Source organism: Oncorhynchus clarkii, chromosome 24 (assembly GCF_045791955.1).
Source record: "Oncorhynchus clarkii lewisi isolate Uvic-CL-2024 chromosome 24, UVic_Ocla_1.0, whole genome shotgun sequence".
In the NCBI taxonomy this organism is placed as follows: domain Eukaryota; kingdom Metazoa; phylum Chordata; class Actinopteri; order Salmoniformes; family Salmonidae; genus Oncorhynchus; species Oncorhynchus clarkii.
In genome coordinates, this window is record NC_092170.1 from 20,613,315 (window position 1) to 20,634,910 (window position 21,596).

At 45.5% G+C, this 21,596-nt stretch overlaps 1 protein-coding gene across 1 annotated transcript; it reads right to left on the minus strand.

The window, feature by feature from the left end:
- Positions 1–126: 126 nt before the first annotated feature.
- On the minus strand, positions 127–21,243 carry LOC139382202 (TSR1 ribosome maturation factor). Its single transcript, XM_071126085.1, has 15 exons — positions 21,095–21,243; positions 19,998–20,101; positions 19,473–19,701; positions 18,920–19,054; positions 13,469–13,920; positions 11,477–11,621; positions 11,101–11,282; positions 4,193–4,404; positions 3,770–3,929; positions 3,569–3,679; positions 1,399–1,531; positions 1,120–1,236; positions 834–974; positions 545–619; positions 127–426 (listed from the first exon to the last, which is right to left on the minus strand). The coding sequence occupies exons 1-15, from the start codon at positions 21,210–21,212 to the stop codon at positions 248–250; spliced, it is 2,493 nt and encodes an 830-aa protein (XP_070982186.1). The 5' UTR covers positions 21,213–21,243; the 3' UTR covers positions 127–247.
- Between the last annotated feature and the right edge of the window lie 353 nt (positions 21,244–21,596).

Consider the following 21,596-nt stretch of genomic DNA (forward strand, 5'->3'; position numbering starts at 1 on the left):
GTTACACCTTGTTAGTCACTGCAACAAAGAGCCTGTTTCCTCTTATACACTGCTGCCATCTAATGGCCAGGAAACAAACTAACTGGACCACAAGGACATTTTCCAAAGAAATAAAGAAACAAGTGATTTGGTCTAATTGGTTTTATTTAATACACATTACAATCCATCTATTGGAGTGAAAATGTAACCACCACAGTCCATGCAACTCTCTACAGACTCCAACACACCTCTTGCAACAGACCACCACCTACTCCATGTCAAAATCATCCGGCACCTGAGTCCCTTCCCCCTTGACCCAGGGCAGGGGCAAAGGCACATAGGGGTCATATGTCCAGCGAGGATAGACCCTCTTATACAGGTTCATCATGACAGTATCCTGAGACCGCATTTGGCTGTCAAATACACACTTCATGTGTCCATGAGTACCTGAAAAACATAACCCACACACAGGTTAAGGTCAGGTAGTCACACAATTGTCCAATGAAGGCAACACATTGTTTCATGTCACTAAACAGTATTGACAAGGTTTAGGTTTTCTCCGTACCTAGGGCCTCCTTGATGTGTCCTCTCCGGCCCCACTTGGTTCTCAGCTCAACAGGCTTAAACCACAGGATGTCGTCTATCAGAGAAAAAAAAAGCAGAGGTCAGTTAATATGAAAATAAATAATGAAAACCACAGGTAAGTCAGAGCTATTTCCTTTCCACATTACGACAGTAGTTGTGGGCCAAAAGGCACCTATTCTCTATATAGTGCACCCTGTGGGCCCTAGTCAGACAGAAGTTATGTGGGTATTATTGGGAAACATGTAGTGCTTAGCTCAGTGCCCCCTCACCCCTGTTGAAGAACATGTATCTACAGACAGCGGACCGGCGGTTGATCTTGAAGGGGTGGCCACTCAACACGATCCTCTTCAGCACCACACGCTGGGGGTCACAGCTCAGCAGACTTCCTGTCCCCACCAGGTCCTGCATGCCTGAGGGAGAGAACAAGAGATACTGGCTAATAAAGACAGAACAGGAGAGATACAGGTAGAGACAGTGTGTTCCTCTGTCCTTCCCCCATCCTTAAACAGGTAGAGAAATACTAAGTCAGCCAAACATCACTATCCAGGCCCTTACCATCCTCCCTCTGTTTGAAAAGCAGTACCCCAGCGGTGGGGAATGTGATGGGGGCGTACACAGAAACCACTGTGGGGGCGTCAGCCCGAAGGAAACGCTCCAGCTTGTGCTTGTCGGCTGGAGAGAGAGTCAATCACAGGTTAGATACAATGCCGAGCAGACAAATAAATGGTTGTATAACAAGCCAAAACAATACTCCAGTCCCCACAGAATGTCAGCATATTTGCCATACTTTTTCTTCAATTTTGTTCAAGTTGTGCTGTTTCCAGGTCCCCCTACCTGATGTGTGCTGGGAGAAGATGGGGCAGGCCCTGAACCTCCTGAATCCACAGTGGAACACCAGCTCCTCTTTAGACTTGATAGGGTCTGTGTTGCTGGGGTGTCTCCTCACCAGCATGTGCATCACTGACATCTGATCAGAGGATGGAAGGCAACCAAATGGTAAGAAGCTGGAAGAATAGTTTCTAATGAACTAGTGTTAAAACCATTAGCTAGAGTTGTTACAATTGATTTATACATGCAGGAAGTATTCAGAGCCCTAGACTTTTTCCACATTTTGTTGTTAGCCAAAGGTGCTTCAACAAAGTACAGAGTAAAGGGTCTGAATACTTATGTAAATGTAATCAGTTTTTATTTTTTATAAATGATCAAACATAAAATATTGAATCAATTTTAGAATAAGGCTGTAACATAAAATGTGGAAAAAGTCAAAGGGTCTGAATATGTTACGAAGGCACTGAATATAGACATACAAACGTATGTGGACACCCCTTCAAATGAGTGGATCCGGATTTCAACCACACCCATTGCTGACAGGTCAACTAGGTCAGTTAGGATCATCACATTATTTTAAGAATGTGAAATGTCAGAATAATAGAGAATTATTTATTTCAGATTTGATTTCTTTCATAACATTCCAAGTGGGTCAGACTCAATTAGTATTTGGTAGCATTGCCTTTAAATTGTTTAACTTGGGTCAAACGTTACAGATAGCCTTCCACCAGCTTCCCACAATAAGTTGAGTGAATTTTGGCCCATTCCTCCTGACAGAGCTGGTGTAACTGAGTCAGGTTTGAAGGCCTCCTTGCTCGTGCACGCTTTTTCAGTTCTGCCCACAAATGTTCTATAGGATTGAGGTCAGGGCTTTGTGATGGCCACTCCAATACCTTGACTTTGTTGTCCTTAAGCCATTTTGCCACAACTTTGGAAGTATGCTTGGGGTCATTGTCCATTTGGAAGACCCATTTGCAACTAAGCTTACCTGCCTGACTGATGTCTTGATGTTGCTTCAATATATCCATATCATTTTCCACCCTCAGATGCCATCTATTTTGTGAAATGCACCAGTCCCTCCTGCAGCAAAGCACCCCCACAACATGATGCTGCCACCCCCGTGCTTCACGGTTGGGATGGTGTTCTCCGGCTTGCAATCCTCCCCCTTTTCCTCCAAACAAAACGATGGTCATTATGGCCAAACAGTTCTGTTTTTGTTTCATCAGACCAGAGGACATTTCTCCAAAAAGTGTGATCTTTGTCCCCATGTGTAGTTGCAAACCATAGTCTGGCTTTTTTATGGCGGTTTTGGAGCAGTGGCGTCTTCCTTGCTGAGCAGCCTTTCAGGTTATGTCGATATAGGACTCGTTTTACTGTGGATAACGATACTTCTGAACCTGTTTTCTCCAGCATCTTCACAAGGTCCTTTGCTGCTGTTCTGGGATTGATTTGCACTTTTTGCACTAAAGTACACTCATCTCTAGGAGACAGAATGCGTCTCCTTCCTGAGCGATATGGCGTTTATACTTGCGTACTATTGTTTGTACAGATGAACGTGGTACCTTCAGGCATTTGGAAATTTCTCCCAAGGATGAACCAGACTTGTGAAGGTCTACAATTGATTTCTTTTGATTTTCCCATGATGTCAAGCAAAGGAGGCACTGAGTTTGAAGGTAGGCCTTGAAATACATCCACAGGTACACCTCCAAATGACTCAAATGATGTCAATTAGCCTGTCAGAAGTTTCTAAAGCCATGACATCATTTTCTGGACTTTTCTAAGCTGTTTAAAAGGCACAGTCAACTTAGTGTATGTAAACTTCTGACCCACTGGAATTGTGATATAGTGAAATAATCTGTCTGTAAACAATTGTTGGAAAAATAACTTGTGTCATGCACAAAGTAGATGTCCTAACCAACTTGCCAAAACTATAGTTTGTTAATAAGAAATTTGTGGAGTGGTTGAAAAACGAGTTAATGACTCCAACCTAAGCGTATGTAAACTTTCGACCTCAAATGTGTGTGTGTGTATATATAAATGTATACATTTTTCCCCCCTCTGTAGTTTGTCTACACTTTATCAACATATTTAACAGCAGAAATTAGTTACAATTCTTAACTTTTAGACTTAAGACACTAAGTACACAATAATTCAGGAGTATCCCAATACTGTATACCTTCTGTTCATGTGGCAGTAAGGAGACCAGCACCAGAGGCCTGCCTGCCTGGACACTCTCCATCACCGTGGGGGGAACATCCACTACATGGAGGGTCACATACCAGCCCACCTAGAGAGCAGAGCAGGGTTAATGGATGGGAGGGGGCACAGAGAGGGGACAAGGTTGAAACAGGATGTCACACACACACGGCACTCTTACCATGGCCCCCTCTTCCTCCTGCGCAGCCTCAGCTAGTACGCGGCGGCGTGTGCGCTCAAAGCTCTGAAACTGGAAGATGCGGGAGTAGTCTGCAGGCAGGTTCTCCAAGGGGTCCCAGGGGGAGGAGCGGAAACTCTTCAGGCCCCTGTAACGCTGGAACCTGAGCACACAGGAAATTAGCAATGTCAGAATATAGCTATGTAATTACGCTGGGCCAATCATCCTGGAAAGTAAAGTTTGGGCGTTAACGGGATTGCCATATATAACAGACCAGATGTTTGACATGTTTGGTTTTTTTCAGGGATCGGTTTAATGTTTTTGCTTAGACAGCCCCTCTGTGTTGTAGCCCACACTGAAAGCAGAGGGTCCTGTACAGTACAGAAGGAGAAGTAAGGGGCCACTGTGTTTGGTAGTAGACCTTACCTGTTCTTAGCCGATTGGTCTAGAGGGGTGTCCACTTCATCTGGGAACATCTCATTGGCCCGAGCCTCCCGGTATCGTTTTAACCCCTCCCCTTCCTCCGCCTCGTCCATGTGCTCATCATAGCGCTGGTCTGCTCCACCCTTGTCCGATGTGGAATTCAGCTCCTCCTCCTCCTCCTCCTCCTCCTCCGAGCCACCACCTGAGGCAGCATCCTAAACCAAACAGTAAAAGACAGGAAATTTCTACTAGAGCTGGCAATTGCCAGGCATCTCACAATACGATATTATCACGATACTAAGGCGCCGATACGATATGTATTGCGGATCGATAGTGACTTTATTGCGATTCGATGTTCCAAACATATTGCCCACCATGTCTGCTGTAGAGGGACAAGAGAGCAATTACAAAATGAGTAGATCATTCATAGAAATAAAAGTGCTGAAAAATGGTCTCCTTTAAAAAGAAGATGAGAACAAGCTACGAAGGGGGGGTTACTGTAGTTTTGGTGCAGGTACAGCCAACTAACGCAAAAATAATATTGCGATTTTGTGAGGGGGCACCGGTTAGTTGAGGTAGTATGTACATGTAGGTAAAGTTATTAAAGTGACTATGCATAGATGACAACAGAATAGCACTGGTGTAAAGAGGGGAAGAGGGAGGCCATGCAAATAGTCTGGGTAGCCATTTGATTAGATGTTCAGGAGTCTAATGGCTTGGGATAGAAGCTGTTTAGGTCCAAAATGCTTCTTGACTTGGCGCTCCGGCTGTTTAGAAGCCTCTTGGACCTAGACTGGTGTTCCGGTACTGCTTGCCGTGCGGTAAGAGAGAACAGTCTGACTAGGGTGGCTGGAGTCTGACAAGTTTTAGGGCCTTCCTCTGACACCGACTGGTTATAGAGATCCTGGATGGCAGGAAGCTTGGCCCCAGTGATGTACTGGGTCATATGCACTACCCTCTGTAGTACCTTGAGGTTAGAGGCCGAGCAGTTTCCATACCAGGCAGTGATGCAACCAGTCATAGAGGTCGACCGATTATGATTTTTCAATGCCGATACCGATTATTGGAGGACCAAAAAAGTCGATAACAATTTAAATCGTCCGATTTAAAAAGATATATATATATATATTTTTTTTTTTAATGTATTTGTAATAATGACAATTACAACAATACTGAATTAACACTTATTTTAACTTAATATAATACATCAATAAAATACATTTAGCCTCAAGTAGATAATGAAACATGTTCAATTTGGTTTAAATAATGCAAAAACAAAGTGTTGGAGAAGAACGTAAAAGTGCAATATGTGCTATGTAAGAAAGCTAACGTTTCAGTTCCTTGCTCAGAACATGAGAAAGCTGGTGGTTCCTTTTAACATGAGTCTTCAATATTTCCAGGTAAGAAGTTTTAGGTTGTAGTTATAGGACTATTTCCCTCTATACCATTTGTATTTCATTAACCTTTGACTATTGGATGTTCTTATAGGCACTTTAGTATTGCCAGTGTAACAGTATAGCTTCCGTCCCTCTCCTCGCTCCTCCCTGGGCTCGAACCAGGAACACAACGACCACATCAAAGCAGCATTACCCATGCAGAGCAAGGGAAACAACCACCCCAAGGCTCAGAGCGAGTGAAGTTTGAAACGCTATTAGCGCGCGCTAACTAGCCAGCCATTTCACTTCGGTCACACCAGCCTCATTTCGGGAGTTGATAGGTTTGAAGTCATAAACAGCGCAATGCTTGATGCACAACGAAGAGCTGCTGGCAAAACGCACGAAAGTGCTGTTTGAATGAATGTTTACGCGCCTGCTTCTGCCTACCACCGCTCAGTCAGATACTTGTATGCTCAGTCAGATTTTATGCAACACAGGACACGCTAGATAATATCTAGTAATATCATCAACCAAGTGTAGTTAACTAGTGATTAGGATTGAATGTTTTTTATAAGATAAGTGTAATGCTAGCTAGCAACTTACCTTGGCTTACTGCATTTGCGTAACAGGCAGTCTCCTTGTGGGGTGCAACGAGAGAGAGGCAGGTCGTTATTGCATTAGACTAGTTAACTGTAAGGTTGCACGATTGGATCCCCCGAGCCGACAAGGTGAAAATCTGTCTTTCTGCCCCTGAACGAGGCAGTTAACCCACCGTTCCTAGGTCGTCATTGAAAATAAGAATGTGTTCTTAACTGACTTGCCTAGTTAAATAAAGATTAAATAAAGGTGTACATTTTTTTTCTTTTCAAATCTGCAAATCGGCGCCCAAAAATACAGATTTCCGATTGTTATGAAAATCGGCCATTCCGATTAATCGGTCGACCTCTAGTCAAGATGCTCTCGATGGTGCAACTGTAGAACCTTTGAGGATCTGAGGACCATGCCAAATCTTTTCAGTCTCCTGAGTGGGAATAGGTTTTGTTGTGCACTCGTCATGACTGTCTTGGTGTGCTTGAACCATGTTAGTTTGTTGGTGATGTGGACACCAAGGAACTTGAAGCTCTCAGCCGGCTCCACTGCAGCCCTGTCAATGAGAATGGGGGCATGCTCAGTCCTCTTTTTCCTGTAGTTCAGTCATCTCCTTTGTCTTGATCACGTTGAGGGAGAGGTTGTTGTCTTGGCACCACATGGCCAGGTCTCTGACCTCCTCCCTATAGGTTGTCTCGTCGTTGTCGTGATCAGGCCTACCATAGCAGCAAACTTGATGGTGTTGGAGTCGTGCCTGGCTGTGCAGTCATGAGTGAACAGGGAGTACAGGAGGAGACTGAGCACGCACCCCTGAGGGGCCCCTATGTTGAGTCTCAGCGTGGTGGGCCGTCCTCACCTGGGGGTGGCCCGTCAGGGAGTCCAGGATCCAGTTGCAGGGGGGGGGGGGGGTGTTCCGTCCCAGGGACCTTAGCTTATTGTTGAGCTTTAAGGGCACTATGGTGTTGAACGCTGAGCTGTAGTCAATGAATAGCATTCTCACATAGGTGTTCCTTTTGTCCAGGTGGGAAACGGCAGTGTGAAGTGCAATAGAGATTGCATCATCTGTGGATGTGTTGGGGCGGTATGCAAATTGGAGAGGGTCTAGGGTTTCTGGGATAATGGTGTTGTGAGCCATGACCAGCCTTTCAAAGCACTTCATGGCTACAGACTTGAGTGCTACGGGTAGGTAATAATTTAGGCAGATTACCTTGGGGTTCTTGGGCACAGGGACTATTGTGGTCTGCTTAAAACATCTTGGTATTACAGACTCAGACAGGGAGAGGTTTAAGATGTCAGTGCAGACACTTGCCAGTTGGTCAGTGCATGCTCGCAGTATACGTCCTGGTAATCTGTCTGGCCCTGCAGCCTTGTGAATGTTGACCCTTTTAAAAGGTCTTACTCACATCTGCTGCGGAGAGCATGATCACAGTCTTCATGCATGTTTCAGTGTTATTTGCATCGAAGCGAGCATATAAGTAGTTTAGCCCGTCTGGTAGGCTCGTCTCACTGGGCAGCTCTCGTCTGTGCTTCCCTTTGTAGTCTAATGTTTTGCAAGCCCTGACACATCCGACGAGCGTCAGAGCCGGTGTAGTACGATTCGATCTTTGTCCCGTATTGACACTTTGCCTGTTTGATGGTTCGTTGGAAGGCATAGCGAGATTTCTTATAAGCTTCCAGGTTAGAGTCTCGCTCCTTGAAAGGGTCAGCTTCTGGTTGGGGTATGTACGTATGGTCACTGTGGGGACGACGTCATCGATGCACTTATTGATGAAGCCAGTGACTGATGTGGTGTACTCATCAATGACATCGGAGGAATCTCATCGACAGGGCTGTAGTGGAGCAGGTTGAGAGCTTCAAGTTCCTTGCCAACAAACTAACATGGTCCAAACACACCAAGACAGTCAGAGGACACAAAGCCTATTACCCCTCAGGAAACGGAAAAGATTTGGCATAGGTCCTTAGATCCTCAAAAGGTTCTACAGCTGCACCATCGAGAGCATCCTGACTCGTTGCGTCACTGCCTGGTATGGCAACTGCTACACTACAGAAGGTAGTGCGAACGGCCTAGTACATCACTGGGGCCAAGCGTCCTGCCATCCAGGACCTCTATACCAGGCGGTGTCAGAGGAAGGCCCTAAAAATTTTCTAAGATTTCAGCCACCCTAGTCATAGACTGTTCCCTCTGCTACCGCACGGCAAGCGGTACCGGAGCGCCAAGTCAAGAAGCATTTTGGACCTAAACAGCTTCTACCCCAAAGCCATAAGACTCCTGAACATCTAATCAAATGGCTACCCAGACAATTTGCATTGCTTCTTCCCCCCCCCCCCTTACACTGCTATTACTCACTGTTTTATCTATGCATAGTCACTTTAATAACTCTACCTACATGTACATATTACCTCAACCGGTGCCTCCACACATTGACTCTGTTCTGGTACCCCCTGTAATATAGCCATGATACTGTTATTTCACTGCTGCTCTTTAATTATTTATATCTATATTTTTTTACTTAAAGTGTTAACTGCATTGTTGGTTCAGGGCTTGTAAGTAAGCATTTCACTGTACGGTCTACAACCGTTGTATTTGGCACATGTGACAAACTTTATTTCAACAGTCTCTAATCTGTAGGTATCTGAAAAAGTTTATTCCCGGGAAGATTACAGGTTTCCCTCAGCAAATCAAAGGAGGCAAAGGCCCCTTCTATATATAGATCCCCTATGGTACTGATCCCTAGCTCTCCCCATCGCTCAAAGGTGTTTTCAGGGTGCGAGGGGGCAAAGGAGGGATTCCTGGCAACAGGGAGCATGAATGAGATGGGTCTGAGGTCAAAATGGACCTTCATTTGCTTCCAGATTCGGAATGTGCTGTGTATAATAGGACTGTTACTATAAAGTGACATCTTCAAATTGATAGGTGACAAAATCACAGCGCCAATAGAGAAGGGGTGACACTCCTCACGTGCTGTTACGTTTTGGCTAGATGACGGAGGTGTGTCACCCAGCCAAAGCGTAACAGCACGGAGGTTAGCAGCCCAATAGTCAAATATTATATTTGGGAGAGACAATCCTCCTTCCATCTTGACTTCCAGAGGTGTTTTTTTTAACCTATCCTAAAGTGGGATGTTCGGGAATAGGAAAAGCAGTTATGGGAGGACCATCACAAGTTTCTACTGCAGAGCTATATACCTCTACATCATATGTAATGGGAACAACGAGGCCAAGTATTTATCAGCCTCATTTCCAGTAATGAAGTTAGAAAAAGTGTACAAGCGGCTCTACTGGAAGTGGCATTACAGTAAGCAAGATATACATGGGAGGGGGGTCCACTCTGCATGGGGCTGATTCACAACCTTCAGAACAATCCCAGCTGCAATAATAATCCTGATCAACCCCAGCACCATTTCCTCCATTGTTAACATCTAGGATGGTATATCCCGTCTAACCCCGACATCAAACACATGCTAATAAATATTCAAGAAAATAGATGTAGCGGAACGTTTGACCATAGCAGAATTTACCCCCTTCTTTCAAGCAGCGCTGTTATAAATAAATGGCCGTCCCCATCTCCTGGTCCAGACAGGAAGTTGTGTCCGATAAGCAGGAAGTCAGGAGGCTTCTCTCGGGACCCCTGCTCCAAAACACTATTGTTGCCACGGTGAGCAGCCTGGCACTACAGCCCAGAGGCAGACATTGTGAAAACAAAGAGTGGTGCTGCGCCACACTGTGCACTAACCACGGGTCACGTATACACTGTTCCACCCCCAACCAAACTGCTCGACACTTTTCCCCCCACCAATCACTGTCCTGTCCGAGCTGCTTCCCCCTGACGTCTTCCGCATCACCCCACATCAGTTCAGACGTCTCAACAATCAACTCGGACTACCAACGGATCACCCTCGTCTCCTTTACACCTCTCCTTTACACGTCTCCTTTACACGTCTCCTTTACACGTCTCCTTACCTCCTCTCCTTTACACGTCTCTCTACACCTCTCCTTTACACCTCTCCTTTACACCTCTCCTTTACACGTCTCTCTACACCTCTCCTTTACACCTCTCCTTTACACGTCTCTCTACACCTCTCCTTTACACCTCTCCTTTACACCTCTCCTTTACACGTCTCTCTACACCTCTCCTTTACACCTCTCCTTTACACCTCTCCTTTACACGTCTCCTTTATACGTCTCCTTTACACGTCTCTCTACACCTCTCCTTTACACCTCTCCTTACACCTCTCCTTTACACGTCTCTCTACACCTCTCCTTTACACGTCTCCTTTACACGTCTCCTTACCTCTCTCCTTTACACGTCTCCTTTACACGTCTCCTTACACCTCTCCTTTACACCTCTCCTTACATCTCTCCTTTACACCTCTCCTTTAATGGTTTCACTATCGCCACGGCAACAGGCAGAAGGTAAACAAACACTTTAGCAGTGCACCCAATGCCTTGGACAGGCTGTCAGCACAACAGTTGTCGCTCTTTCTCTTGTATTAATGGCTACACGGACTGAGTTGACCCGTGTATTTATTTTTGCACCGTTTCTATGAACACTCACAAGACTCTACACAACATGCACACATTCATACAGACTCCACACACACACAAACATCCTGACGCCTAGTCATCTTACCCCTATACATATCCTCCTCTATCACCCCAGTATCCCTGCACATTCTAAATATGGTATTGGGACTGACCTTGTATATAGCTTCTTACTTTGTGTTCTTATTTCTATTTCTCATGTGTTTTTGTTCTACCGTGTTATTTTTAGTATTACATTTGTGGATTACTGCATTGCTGGGTTTAGAACTTGCAAAAAAAGCCTCTCAATGTACTTGTGCAAGTGACAACGTGAAACTAATGCTACACCGGCCAGAAAAACACACACAAGTTTCTTCTGTGCAGCCGTGTCAGTGTCCCAGGATGTGGCGTGGACTCACTACTCACCACCTGAGAGTCAAGGTCCTCTCCATCTATGGACTCCTCCATCATCAAATCCTCATCCTCCTCATCGTCAGTACTCTCTTCATCCTCCTCGCCATTCTCATCCTCCTCATCCACAATCCACGTGGCCTGGTAGTCTGATGTCCCTTTGGGCACCTTCATTACACGCTTGCTCTTTCTGGCCTCTGAGGGAAAGAGAACATTTATTAGAGAGGATTATTACATTGTAAACCCAGAGACAATAATAAACTCAATGTGTTGACATGAACCGGTTTAAAGTACCCATACAATGGATGCCAACAACAGCACTGTGACCATAGATCTATCATGTAATTCAACGTAACGACCCTCTATAACTCCGCCCTCTCTCTCCCTTTACCTTCAGCCTCCAGCAGTTCAGTATCAGTGGGCCAGGTCTGCTCTCCATCCATGGGGTCTACCTCTGCCTCGGCCTGCAGACTCTCCCTGCGAGCTGGGTCTGCCTTCATCAGCACCCGCACTGACGCCACCTCAACACCACCATCCTGAAACACAGAGAGCAGTTAGCACCTACTGTCAAGGAGCAGAAGCAGCGCTGATAAATGTCTCAACTATAGTTTGTAAATGATTCATTAAATCACTGTCCATTTGCAATGTAATGATATCAGCTAGTGACCATCTTCCAATAACGACGTAGAAAAGATCATCCATGTTTTTGCCACTTGTAGATTAGACTACCACAATGCTCTACTCTCCATCTACCTGGACAAAGCACTGAATAAACTTCAGCTAGTGCTAAACACGGCTGCTACAACCTTGACTAGAACCAACATATGTGTACATATTACTCCAGTGCTAGCCTCTCTACACTGGCTACCTGTTAAGGCTAGGGCTGATTTCAAGGTTTTACTGCGACTCTACAAAGCATTACATGGGCTTGCTCCTACCTATCTCTCCGATTTGGTACCGCTGTACATACCTACACATACGCTACAGTCACAAGACTCAGGCCTCCTAATTGTCCCTATAAGTTCTAAGCAAACAGCTGGAGGCAGGGCTTTCTCATATAGAGCTACATTTTTATGGAATGGTCTGCCTACCCATGTGAGAGACGCAGACTCGGTCTCAACCTTTAATTCCTTACTGAAGACTCATCTCTTCAGTAGGTCCTATGATTAAGTGTACTCGGGAGTGTGAACAGAAAGGCACTGGAGCAACGAACCGCCCCTGCTGTCTCTGCCTGGCCAGTTCCCCTCTCTCCACTGGGATTCTCTGTCTCTAACCCTATTACAGGGGCTTACTAGTGCTCTTATATGCCAACCCTAGGAGAGGTGTGTCACTTGAGTGGGCTGAGTCACTGACGTGATCTTCCTGTCCGGTTTTGCACCCCCTCGCATTCGTGCAGAGGAGATCTTTGTGGGCTAATCTCAGCCTTGTCTCAGAGTGGAAAAAAGCAGGTGGTCTGTTGACATCCCTCTAGTGGTGTGGGGGATTTGCTTTGGATAAGTGGGTGTGGTTATATCCTGCCTGGTTGGCCCTGTCTGGGTATATCGTCGGACAGGGCCACAGTGTCCAAAGAATCCACACCTCCGCCTCCATTATCTATGCAGTAATAGTCTATGTGCCGGGGGGCTAGAGTCAGTCTGTTATATCTGGTATACCGTGTGAATTTAAGTGTGCTCCCTCTAATTCTCTCCCCCCTCTTGGAGGACCTGAGCCCTAGGACAATGCCTCAGGCCTATCTGTCCTGATGACTCCTGGCTGTCCCCCAGGTGCTGCTGCTCCAGTTTCAACTCTTCTGCCTTTGGAACCCTGACCTGTTCACCGGATGTGCTACGTTGTCCAGGACCTGCTGTTTTACCACTCTCTTTCTACCACACCTGCAGCCTCGACCTCTGAATGCTTGGCTATGAAAAGCCAACTGACATTTGAGACCAACTGACACTTCTGAGGTGCTGACCTGTTGCACCCTCTATAACCACTGTGATTATTATTTGACCCTGCTAGTCATCTATGAACGTTTGAACATCTTGAAGAACTGGCCTTAAATGGCCATGTACTCTTATAATCTCCACCCGGCACAACCCGAAAAGGACTGGCCATCCCTGCCTGGTTCCTCTCTACCCAGTACAGCCAGAAGAGGACTGGCCACCCCTCAGAGCCTGGTTCCTCTCTACCCAGTACAGCCAGAAGAGGACTGGCCACCCCTCAGGGCCTAGTTCCTCTCTAGGTTCCTGCCTTTCTAGGGAGTTTTTCCTAGCCATTGTGCTTCTACATCTGCATCGCTTGCTGTTTGAGGTTTCAGGCTGGGTTTCTGTATAAGCACTTTGCGTTATCTTCTGATGTAAAAAGAACTTTAGAAATAAATGTGACTTGATTTTGTGAGACCCACCTGCATGTCTACATCCCCTTCCTTCCCTTGCTTGGCAGGGCGAGGGGTCATAGAGTTGAGGGGAAGGGGGTCTATGGGAGCATCGATCTGACTGAGCAGGAAGTCTCCAAATCCAGAGATGTGCACCAGCCTGTCCACCTGCAGAGGGCAGCCTCGGACATACCCAGACACACGCAGGGTCCCTAGGCCCGTGGGGGCTCCCCCACTCCCCTCAGAGCTGTTGGGGGTGTAGGAGACCTGCTGGGCCAGGAGGTGAGGCCGACGAGAGCGGAAGCCCAGCCTCCTCTGCCTCTGTGCTCCCAGGTGTCTTAGCATCAGTGTGGCGTCCTGGTCTGAGTCCAGGGGGAAGAGGCGCGCCCCAGGGAAGCGGATTTCAGATATCTTGGCCAGTGCCCGCCGTGAGTCCACACGCTTCTTCACTGCCAGATCTGAAACACCCTGACACACCAGAGCTGGGGGAGAAAGAAGTGCAGGTTATATAGGACAGAGATGACAGCAGAGAGAAGTGGAGGTTATATAGGACAGAGATGACAGCAGAGAGAAGTGGAGGTTATATAGGACAGAGATGACAGCAGAGAGAAGTGGAGGTAATATAGGACAGAGATGACAGGAGAGAGAAGTGGAGGTTATATAGGACAGAGATGACAGCAGAGAGAAGTGGAGGTTATATAGGACAGAGATGACAGGAGAGAGGAGGTTATATAGGACAGAGATGACAGCAGAGAGAAGTGGAGGTAATATAGGACAGAGATGACAGGAGAGAGAAGTGGAGGTTATATAGGACAGAGATGACAGGAGAGAGTAGTGGAGGTTATATAGGACAGAGATGACAGCAGAGAGAAGTGGAGGTTATATAGGACAGAGATGACAGCAGAGAGAAGTGGAGGTTATATAGGACAGAGATGACAGGAGAGAGAAGTGGAGGTTATATAGGACAGAGATGACAGGACAGAGAAGTGGAGGTTATATAGGACAGAGATGACAGGACAGAGAAGTGGAGGTTATATAGGACAGAGATGACAGCAGAGAGAAGTGGAGGTTATATAGGACAGAGATGACAGGAGAGAGGAGGTTATATAGGACAGAGATGACAGGCGAGAAGAGGTTATATAGGACAGAGATGACAGGAGAGAGGAGGTTATATAGGACAGAGATGACAGCAGAGAGAAGTGGAGGTTATATAGGACAGAGAAGTGGAGGTTATATAGGACAGAGACGACAGGAGAGAGAAGTGGAGGTTATATAGGACAGAGATGACAGCAGAGAGAAGTGGAGGTTATATAGGACAGAGATGACAGCAGAGAGAAGTGGAGGTTATATAGGACAGAGATGACAGGAGAGAGGAGGTTATATAGGACAGAGATGACAGCAGAGAGAAGGAGGTTATATAGGACAGAGATGACAGCAGAGAGAAGTGGAGGTTATATAGGACAGAGATGACAGCAGAGAGAAGTGGAGGTTATATAGGACAGAGAAGTGGAGGTTATATAGGACAGAGATGACAGCAGAGAAGTGGAGGTTATATAGGACAGAGATGACAGCAGAGAGAAGTGGAGGTTATATAGGACAGAGAAGTGGAGGTTATATAGGACAGAGATGACAGCAGAGAAGTGGAGGTTATATAGGACAGATGACAGGAGAGAGGAGGTTATATAGGACAGAGATGACAGCAGAGATAAGTGGAGGTTATATAGGACAGAGATGACAGGAGAGAGGAGGTTATATAGGACAGAGATGACAGGCGAGAAGAGGTTATATAGGACAGAGATGACAGGAGAGAGGAGGTTATATAGGACAGAGATGACAGCAGAGAGAAGTGGAGGTTATATAGGACAGAGAAGTGGAGGTTATATAGGACAGAGACGACAGGAGAGAGAAGTGGAGGTTATATAGGACAGAGATGACAGCAGAGAGAAGTGGAGGTTATATAGGACAGAGATGACAGCAGAGAGAAGTGGAGGTTATATAGGACAGAGATGACAGGAGAGAGGAGGTTATATAGGACAGAGATGACAGCAGAGAGAAGGAGGTTATATAGGACAGAGATGACAGCAGAGAGAAGTGGAGGTTATATAGGACAGAGATGACAGCAGAGAGAAGTGGAGGTTATATAGGACAGAGAAGTGGAGGTTATATAGGACAGAGATGACAGCAGAGAAGTGGAGGTTATATAGGACAGAGATGACAGCAGAGAGAAGTGGAGGTTATATAGGACAGAGAAGTGGAGGTTATATAGGACAGAGATGACAGCAGAGAAGTGGAGGTTATATAGGACAGATGACAGGAGAGAGGAGGTTATATAGGACAGAGATGACAGCAGAGATAAGTGGAGGTTATATAGGACAGAGATGACAGGAGAGAGGAGGTTATATAGGACAGAGATGACAGCAGAGAGAAGTGGAGGTTATATAGGACAGAGATGACAGCAGAGAGAAGTGGAGGTTATATAGGACAGAGATGACAGCAGAGAGAAGTGGAGGTTATATAGGACAGAAATGACAGGAGGTTATATAGGACAGAGATGACAGGAGAGAGGAGGTTATATAGGACAGAGATGACAGGCGAGAAGAGGTTATATAGGACAGAGATGACAGCAGAGAGGAGGTTATATAGGACAGAGATGACAGCAGAGAGAAGTGGAGGTTAAATAGGACAGAGATGACAGCAGAGAGAAGTGGAGGTTATATAGGACAGAGACGACAGGAGAGAGAAGTGGAGGTTATATAGGACAGAGATGACAGCAGAGAGAAGTGGAGGTTATATAGGACAGAGATGACAGCAGAGAGAAGTGGAGGTTATATAGGACAGAGATGACAGCAGAGAAGTGGAGGTTATATAGGACAGAGATGACAGCAGAGAGAAGTGGAGGTTATTTAGGACAGAGATGACAGGAGAGAGAAGTGGAGGTTATATAGGACAGAGAAGTGGAGGTTATATAGGACAGAGATGACAGCAGAGAAGTGGAGGTTATATAGGACAGAGAAGTGGAGGTTATATAGGACAGAGATGACAGCAGAGAGAAGTGGAGGTTATATAGGACAGAGAAGTGGAGGTTATATAGGACAGAGATGACAGCAGAGAAGTGGAGGTTATATAGGACAGATGACAAGAGAGAGGAGATTATATAGGACAGAGATGACAGCAGAGATAAGTGGAGGTTATATAGGACAGAGATGACAGCAGAGAGGAGGTTATATAGGACAGAGATGACAGCAGAGAGAAGTGGAGGTTATATAGGACAGAGATGACAGCAGAGAGAAGTGGAGGTTATATAGGACAGAGAAGTGGAGGTTATATAGGACAGAGACGACAGGAGAGAGAAGTGGAGGTTATATAGGACAGAGATGACAGCAGAGAGAAGTGGAGGTTATATAGGACAGAGATGACAGGAGAGATGAGGTCATATAGGACAGAGATGACAGGAGAGAGGATGTTATATAGGACAGAGATGACAGCAGAGAGAAGGAGGTTATATAGGACAGAGATGACAGCAGAGAGAAGTGGAGGTTATATAGGACAGAGATGACAGCAGAGAGAAGTGGAGGTTATATAGGACAGAGAAGTGGAGGTTATATAGGACAGAGATGACAGCAGAGAAGTGGAGGTTATATAGGACAGAGATGACAGCAGAGAGAAGTGGAGGTTATATAGGACAGAGATGACAGGAGAGAGAAGTGGAGGTTATATAGGACAGAGAAGTGGAGGTTATATAGGACAGAGATGACAGCAGAGAAGTGGAGGTTATATAGGACAGAGAAGTGGAGGTTATATAGTACAGAGATGACAGCAGAGAGAAGTGGAGGTTATATAGGACAGAGATGACAGCAGAGAAGTGGAGGTTATATAGGACAGATGACAGGAGAGAGGAGGTTATATAGGACAGAGATGACAGCAGAGAGAAGTGGAGGTTATATAGGACAGAGATGACAGCAGAGAGAAGTGGAGGTTATATAGGACAGAGATGACAGCAGAGAGAAGTGGAGGTTATATAGGACAGAGATGACAGCAGAGAGAAGTGGAGGTTATATAGGACAGAGATGACAGCAGAGAGAAGTGGAGGTTATATAGGACAGAGAAGTGGAGGTTATATAGGACAGAGATGGCAGGAGAGAGAAGTGGAGGTTATATAGGACAGAGATGACAGCAGAGAGAAGTGGAGGTTATATAGGACAGAGATGACAGGAGGTTATATAGGACAGAGATGACAGCAGAGAGGAGGTTATATAGGACAGAGATGACAGGCGAGAAGAGGTTATATAGGACAGAGATGACAGGAGAGAGGAGGTTATATAGGACAGAGATGACAGCAGAGAGAAGTGGAGGTTATATAGGACAGAGATGACAGCAGAGAGAAGTGGAGGTTATATAGGACAGAGAAGTGGAGGTTATATAGGACAGAGACGACAGGAGAGAGAAGTGGAGGTTATATAGGACAGTGATGACAGCAGAGAGAAGTGGAGGTTATATAGGACAGAGAAGTGGAGGTTATATAGGACAGAGATGACAGCAGAGAAGTGGAGGTTATATAGGACAGAGAAGTGGAGGTTATATAGGACAGAGATGACAGCAGAGAGAAGTGGAGGTTATATAGGACAGAGAAGTGGAGGTTATATAGGACAGAGATGACAGCAGAGAAGTGGAGGTTATATAGGACAGAGATGACAGCAGAGAGAAGTGGAGGTTATATAGGACAGAGATGACAGGAGAGAGAAGTGGAGGTTATATAGGACAGAGAAGTGGAGGTTATATAGGACAGAGATGACAGCAGAGAGAAGTGGAGGTTATATGGGACAGAGAAGTGGAGGTTATATAGGACAGAGATGACAGCAGAGAAGTGGAGGTTATATAGGACAGATGACAGGAGAGAGGAGGTTATATAGGACAGAGATGACAGCAGAGAGAAGTGGAGGTTATATAGGACAGAGATGACAGGAGAGAGGAGGTTATATAGGACAGAGATGACAGCAGAGAGAAGTGGAGGTTATATAGGACAGAGATGACAGCAGAGAGAAGTGGAGGTTATATAGGACAGAGATGACAGCAGAGAGAAGTGGAGGTTATATAGGACAGAGATGACAGCAGAGAGAAGTGGAGGTTATATAGGACAGAGAAGTGGAGGTTATATAGGACAGAGATGACAGCAGAGAAGTGGAGGTTATATAGGACAGAGATGACAGCAGAGAGAAGGAGGTTATATAGGACAGAGATGACAGGAGAGAGAAGGAGGTTATATAGGACAGAGATGACAGGAGAGAGAAGGAGGTTATATAGGACAGAGATGAAAGTGGATGCAGAGAAAATGGGTGGGGTAGTTGATTGAGTAAAATAATCAGTATAATATCTACAGTAAGTAATCTGCTAAACATTTAGGTAATCAGCAAGGGGAGAGGTTAAGTTGAACAAAATGTGCACTGTGAGTCTATTTTTTAGATAGCTTGTATGGAAGCTCACCATGGGCTGGTAGCCCCTGTGAAAAGAGACAGGAGAGGCAGTGGTCTCCATAGCTGTCCCAGCCTTCTGTAGAGTCCAGCACAAACACCAGACTGTCTGCTACCTTCACCACGTCCAGTAGAGAGTGCATGTCAGCTAGAGAGAAAGGGGAGAGGGAGGGAGGACAGAGTCAGAGGTAATGCTATTGGATAAGTACTAGTGTCAGCATTGAATGGTGGCAGGTAGCCTCGGTGTTAAGAGTGATAGGCCAGTAACCGTAAGGTCGCTGGTTTGAATCCCCAAGTCAACTAGGTGAAAAATGTGTCAATGTGCCCTTGAGTAAGGCACTTATGCAAAGCAACTTACAGGCGCAATTAGGGTTAAGAGTGTCTGCTAAGTTATCACAATGTAAATGTAAGTTAATTACTCAGAATGCCCCTTATAAATGTTTGGTACAGTCAGATATGGATTAAACAAGCATTCACATGAACTATAAATCAGTATCAGGTTGTTATCTATGGAACTTTAGTGTTGACAACACAAACACGTTGTAGTATCCAAGTCGGTGAGTTACCTGTGTCTGGGCGGAGGAAGGTGAACCTCTGTTTGAAGCGGGGCATGACCAGGCCAAAGCTGTCACTAACCCCACACACACTGTTCTCCTCACGCACCAGCCCGCCAGCCCCCTCACACCGCAGCAACCTGGTCACAGCCTCAGCATCCACACCTGCATGGAGGGCGACCACAGCCACCAGATGGGGTGGACCATCCCTGCTGCCCAGACGACGCTTCTCTGTCAGGACCTGGGCAGGACAGAAGTGACATGTAGCATTAAAGGTAGACTCAGCGATGCATGAAGTAATAGCAATATCGGGCCGTTTCCACAACAACTAAGAGCGCATCTATCTTAAACTTCTCTGTTTTGGTCCCGTAGCTACCACGTTGTAGCAGATACTCTGCGTAAATGCAAAGTCTTGCATCACATTCATCTGGATATCTGCGGTGCTGCGCGTTGGAATTTCATAACACTGAGTCTACCTTTAACTTGTCCGATTCATATCATTGTGGTGACATTGTGTCAAATGCAAGAGTATCTTACCAGGTCCTTCTTATTTCGCCGCAGCTGGTTGGCTTTGTGCCTTTTGTCCATCTTTCTCGCCTCTTTCCTCTGTTTCTTGGTAAGAGCTGTCACCGACACTCTACCTGTTGGGGATGACATCATTTAAAGGTGAATGACAGATCCGGGTGGAAATAAATGAAAGGGCTCGGCTACCAACATGGGCACTAACAGAGAATTACAGTTGATGTAAGGGTAGTGGACTAAACTCCACGGTTAAGGAAGAATCTGATGACCACCAGAGACCAGGATTTGTGGAATCTAGCTCTGACTACATTGGGCGAATCAATGTCAATACTTCAAAAAACGTAAATTATTTACTGCTTACCGTGTACCCACGTCTGTCCTCTGTAGTTATGTCTTTGTTTGCTGAAATCTATACATTTCCAATAAACGTTAATCAAATTCAACCACTGTTTGCTCATTGCTGTTGGCCTAAGATGGCAACTCAGCGCAAATGCCAATTGAATCTCAACAAGGAAACAGTATTCGATTAACGTTTTTTGAAAAAGTATGGATTTCAGCAAATTAAAAAAGACGGTAACAAGAGGACAAACATGGGTAGGCGTTAGGTAATGTTACTTTTTTTGACATTGGATGAATCGATGAATTCGGAGCTAGATCCCATAAAGCCTGGTTTCTGTTCCACTCGATCAGAAATGTCCTTCACCATCGAGTGGAGTTTAATCCGCTAATGTAAGGGGAGAGTTTTGAGAATGGTCATCAGACCTGTTGATGTGATTAGACAGACACTACCAGGAACTGTTAAATTACTCGTCTTGACACATCAATGTGTCTACCTACTGAATTGTAACGTGATGTGCAATACTTTCATATCGCAAACTAATGACGATGGTCGTTTGATTTCATCAGCTACCATGTGTCAAGGCTTGAAGGCTAAACTGTTACATGAGTGACATTACACGGGTATTTTAAAATATGACATGAAAGTATAGTTTCCACAGCTAAAGACTATTCTAAAACATAACTTGAAAGCACGTGTTCGGCAGCACAGAAGCAGCATGTCCATGGTTAAAACCAGCGACAGATAGGGACACATTCCTCCGTCACAAACTTACCCTTGTTCTCCCGTTCGATTTCTCCTTTCGTCCGATGCTTTCCATGTTTATGTCCTTTGTTTTTTTGTTTATAAACCCCAGCTCGATGGCCCTGTTGTTGTTCTGCACCAGACACCATTTTCGCCACGAGCGTGCGACAGCCTGCCAACTTTGATGACGTAGTCCACTTCCGCATTTGAACTTCTTCTTGCGCAGTGTCGATGTGCTTTGGTCAAATAGGGGTGCTTGTGCCATCTACTGTTTTTCGCAAAAAATGACTGCTGTCATGAATGAAGTAAATGTGGATTCAGGTCCTGCTTTATCTATCTCTTGATAAATTGTCCAGCCATTTTACCAATAACCTCGAAGGGCGAATATATTTTGTCTAACACTGTAGGATTATTTGATCAATAGTTCTGATATGCACATTTTGGATAGATATCAGTGTGGATGTTACAATGATGAAACATTTCACATTCTCTAGCTATGTCACAACATCATTATCAGGTTACCTATGGAATGC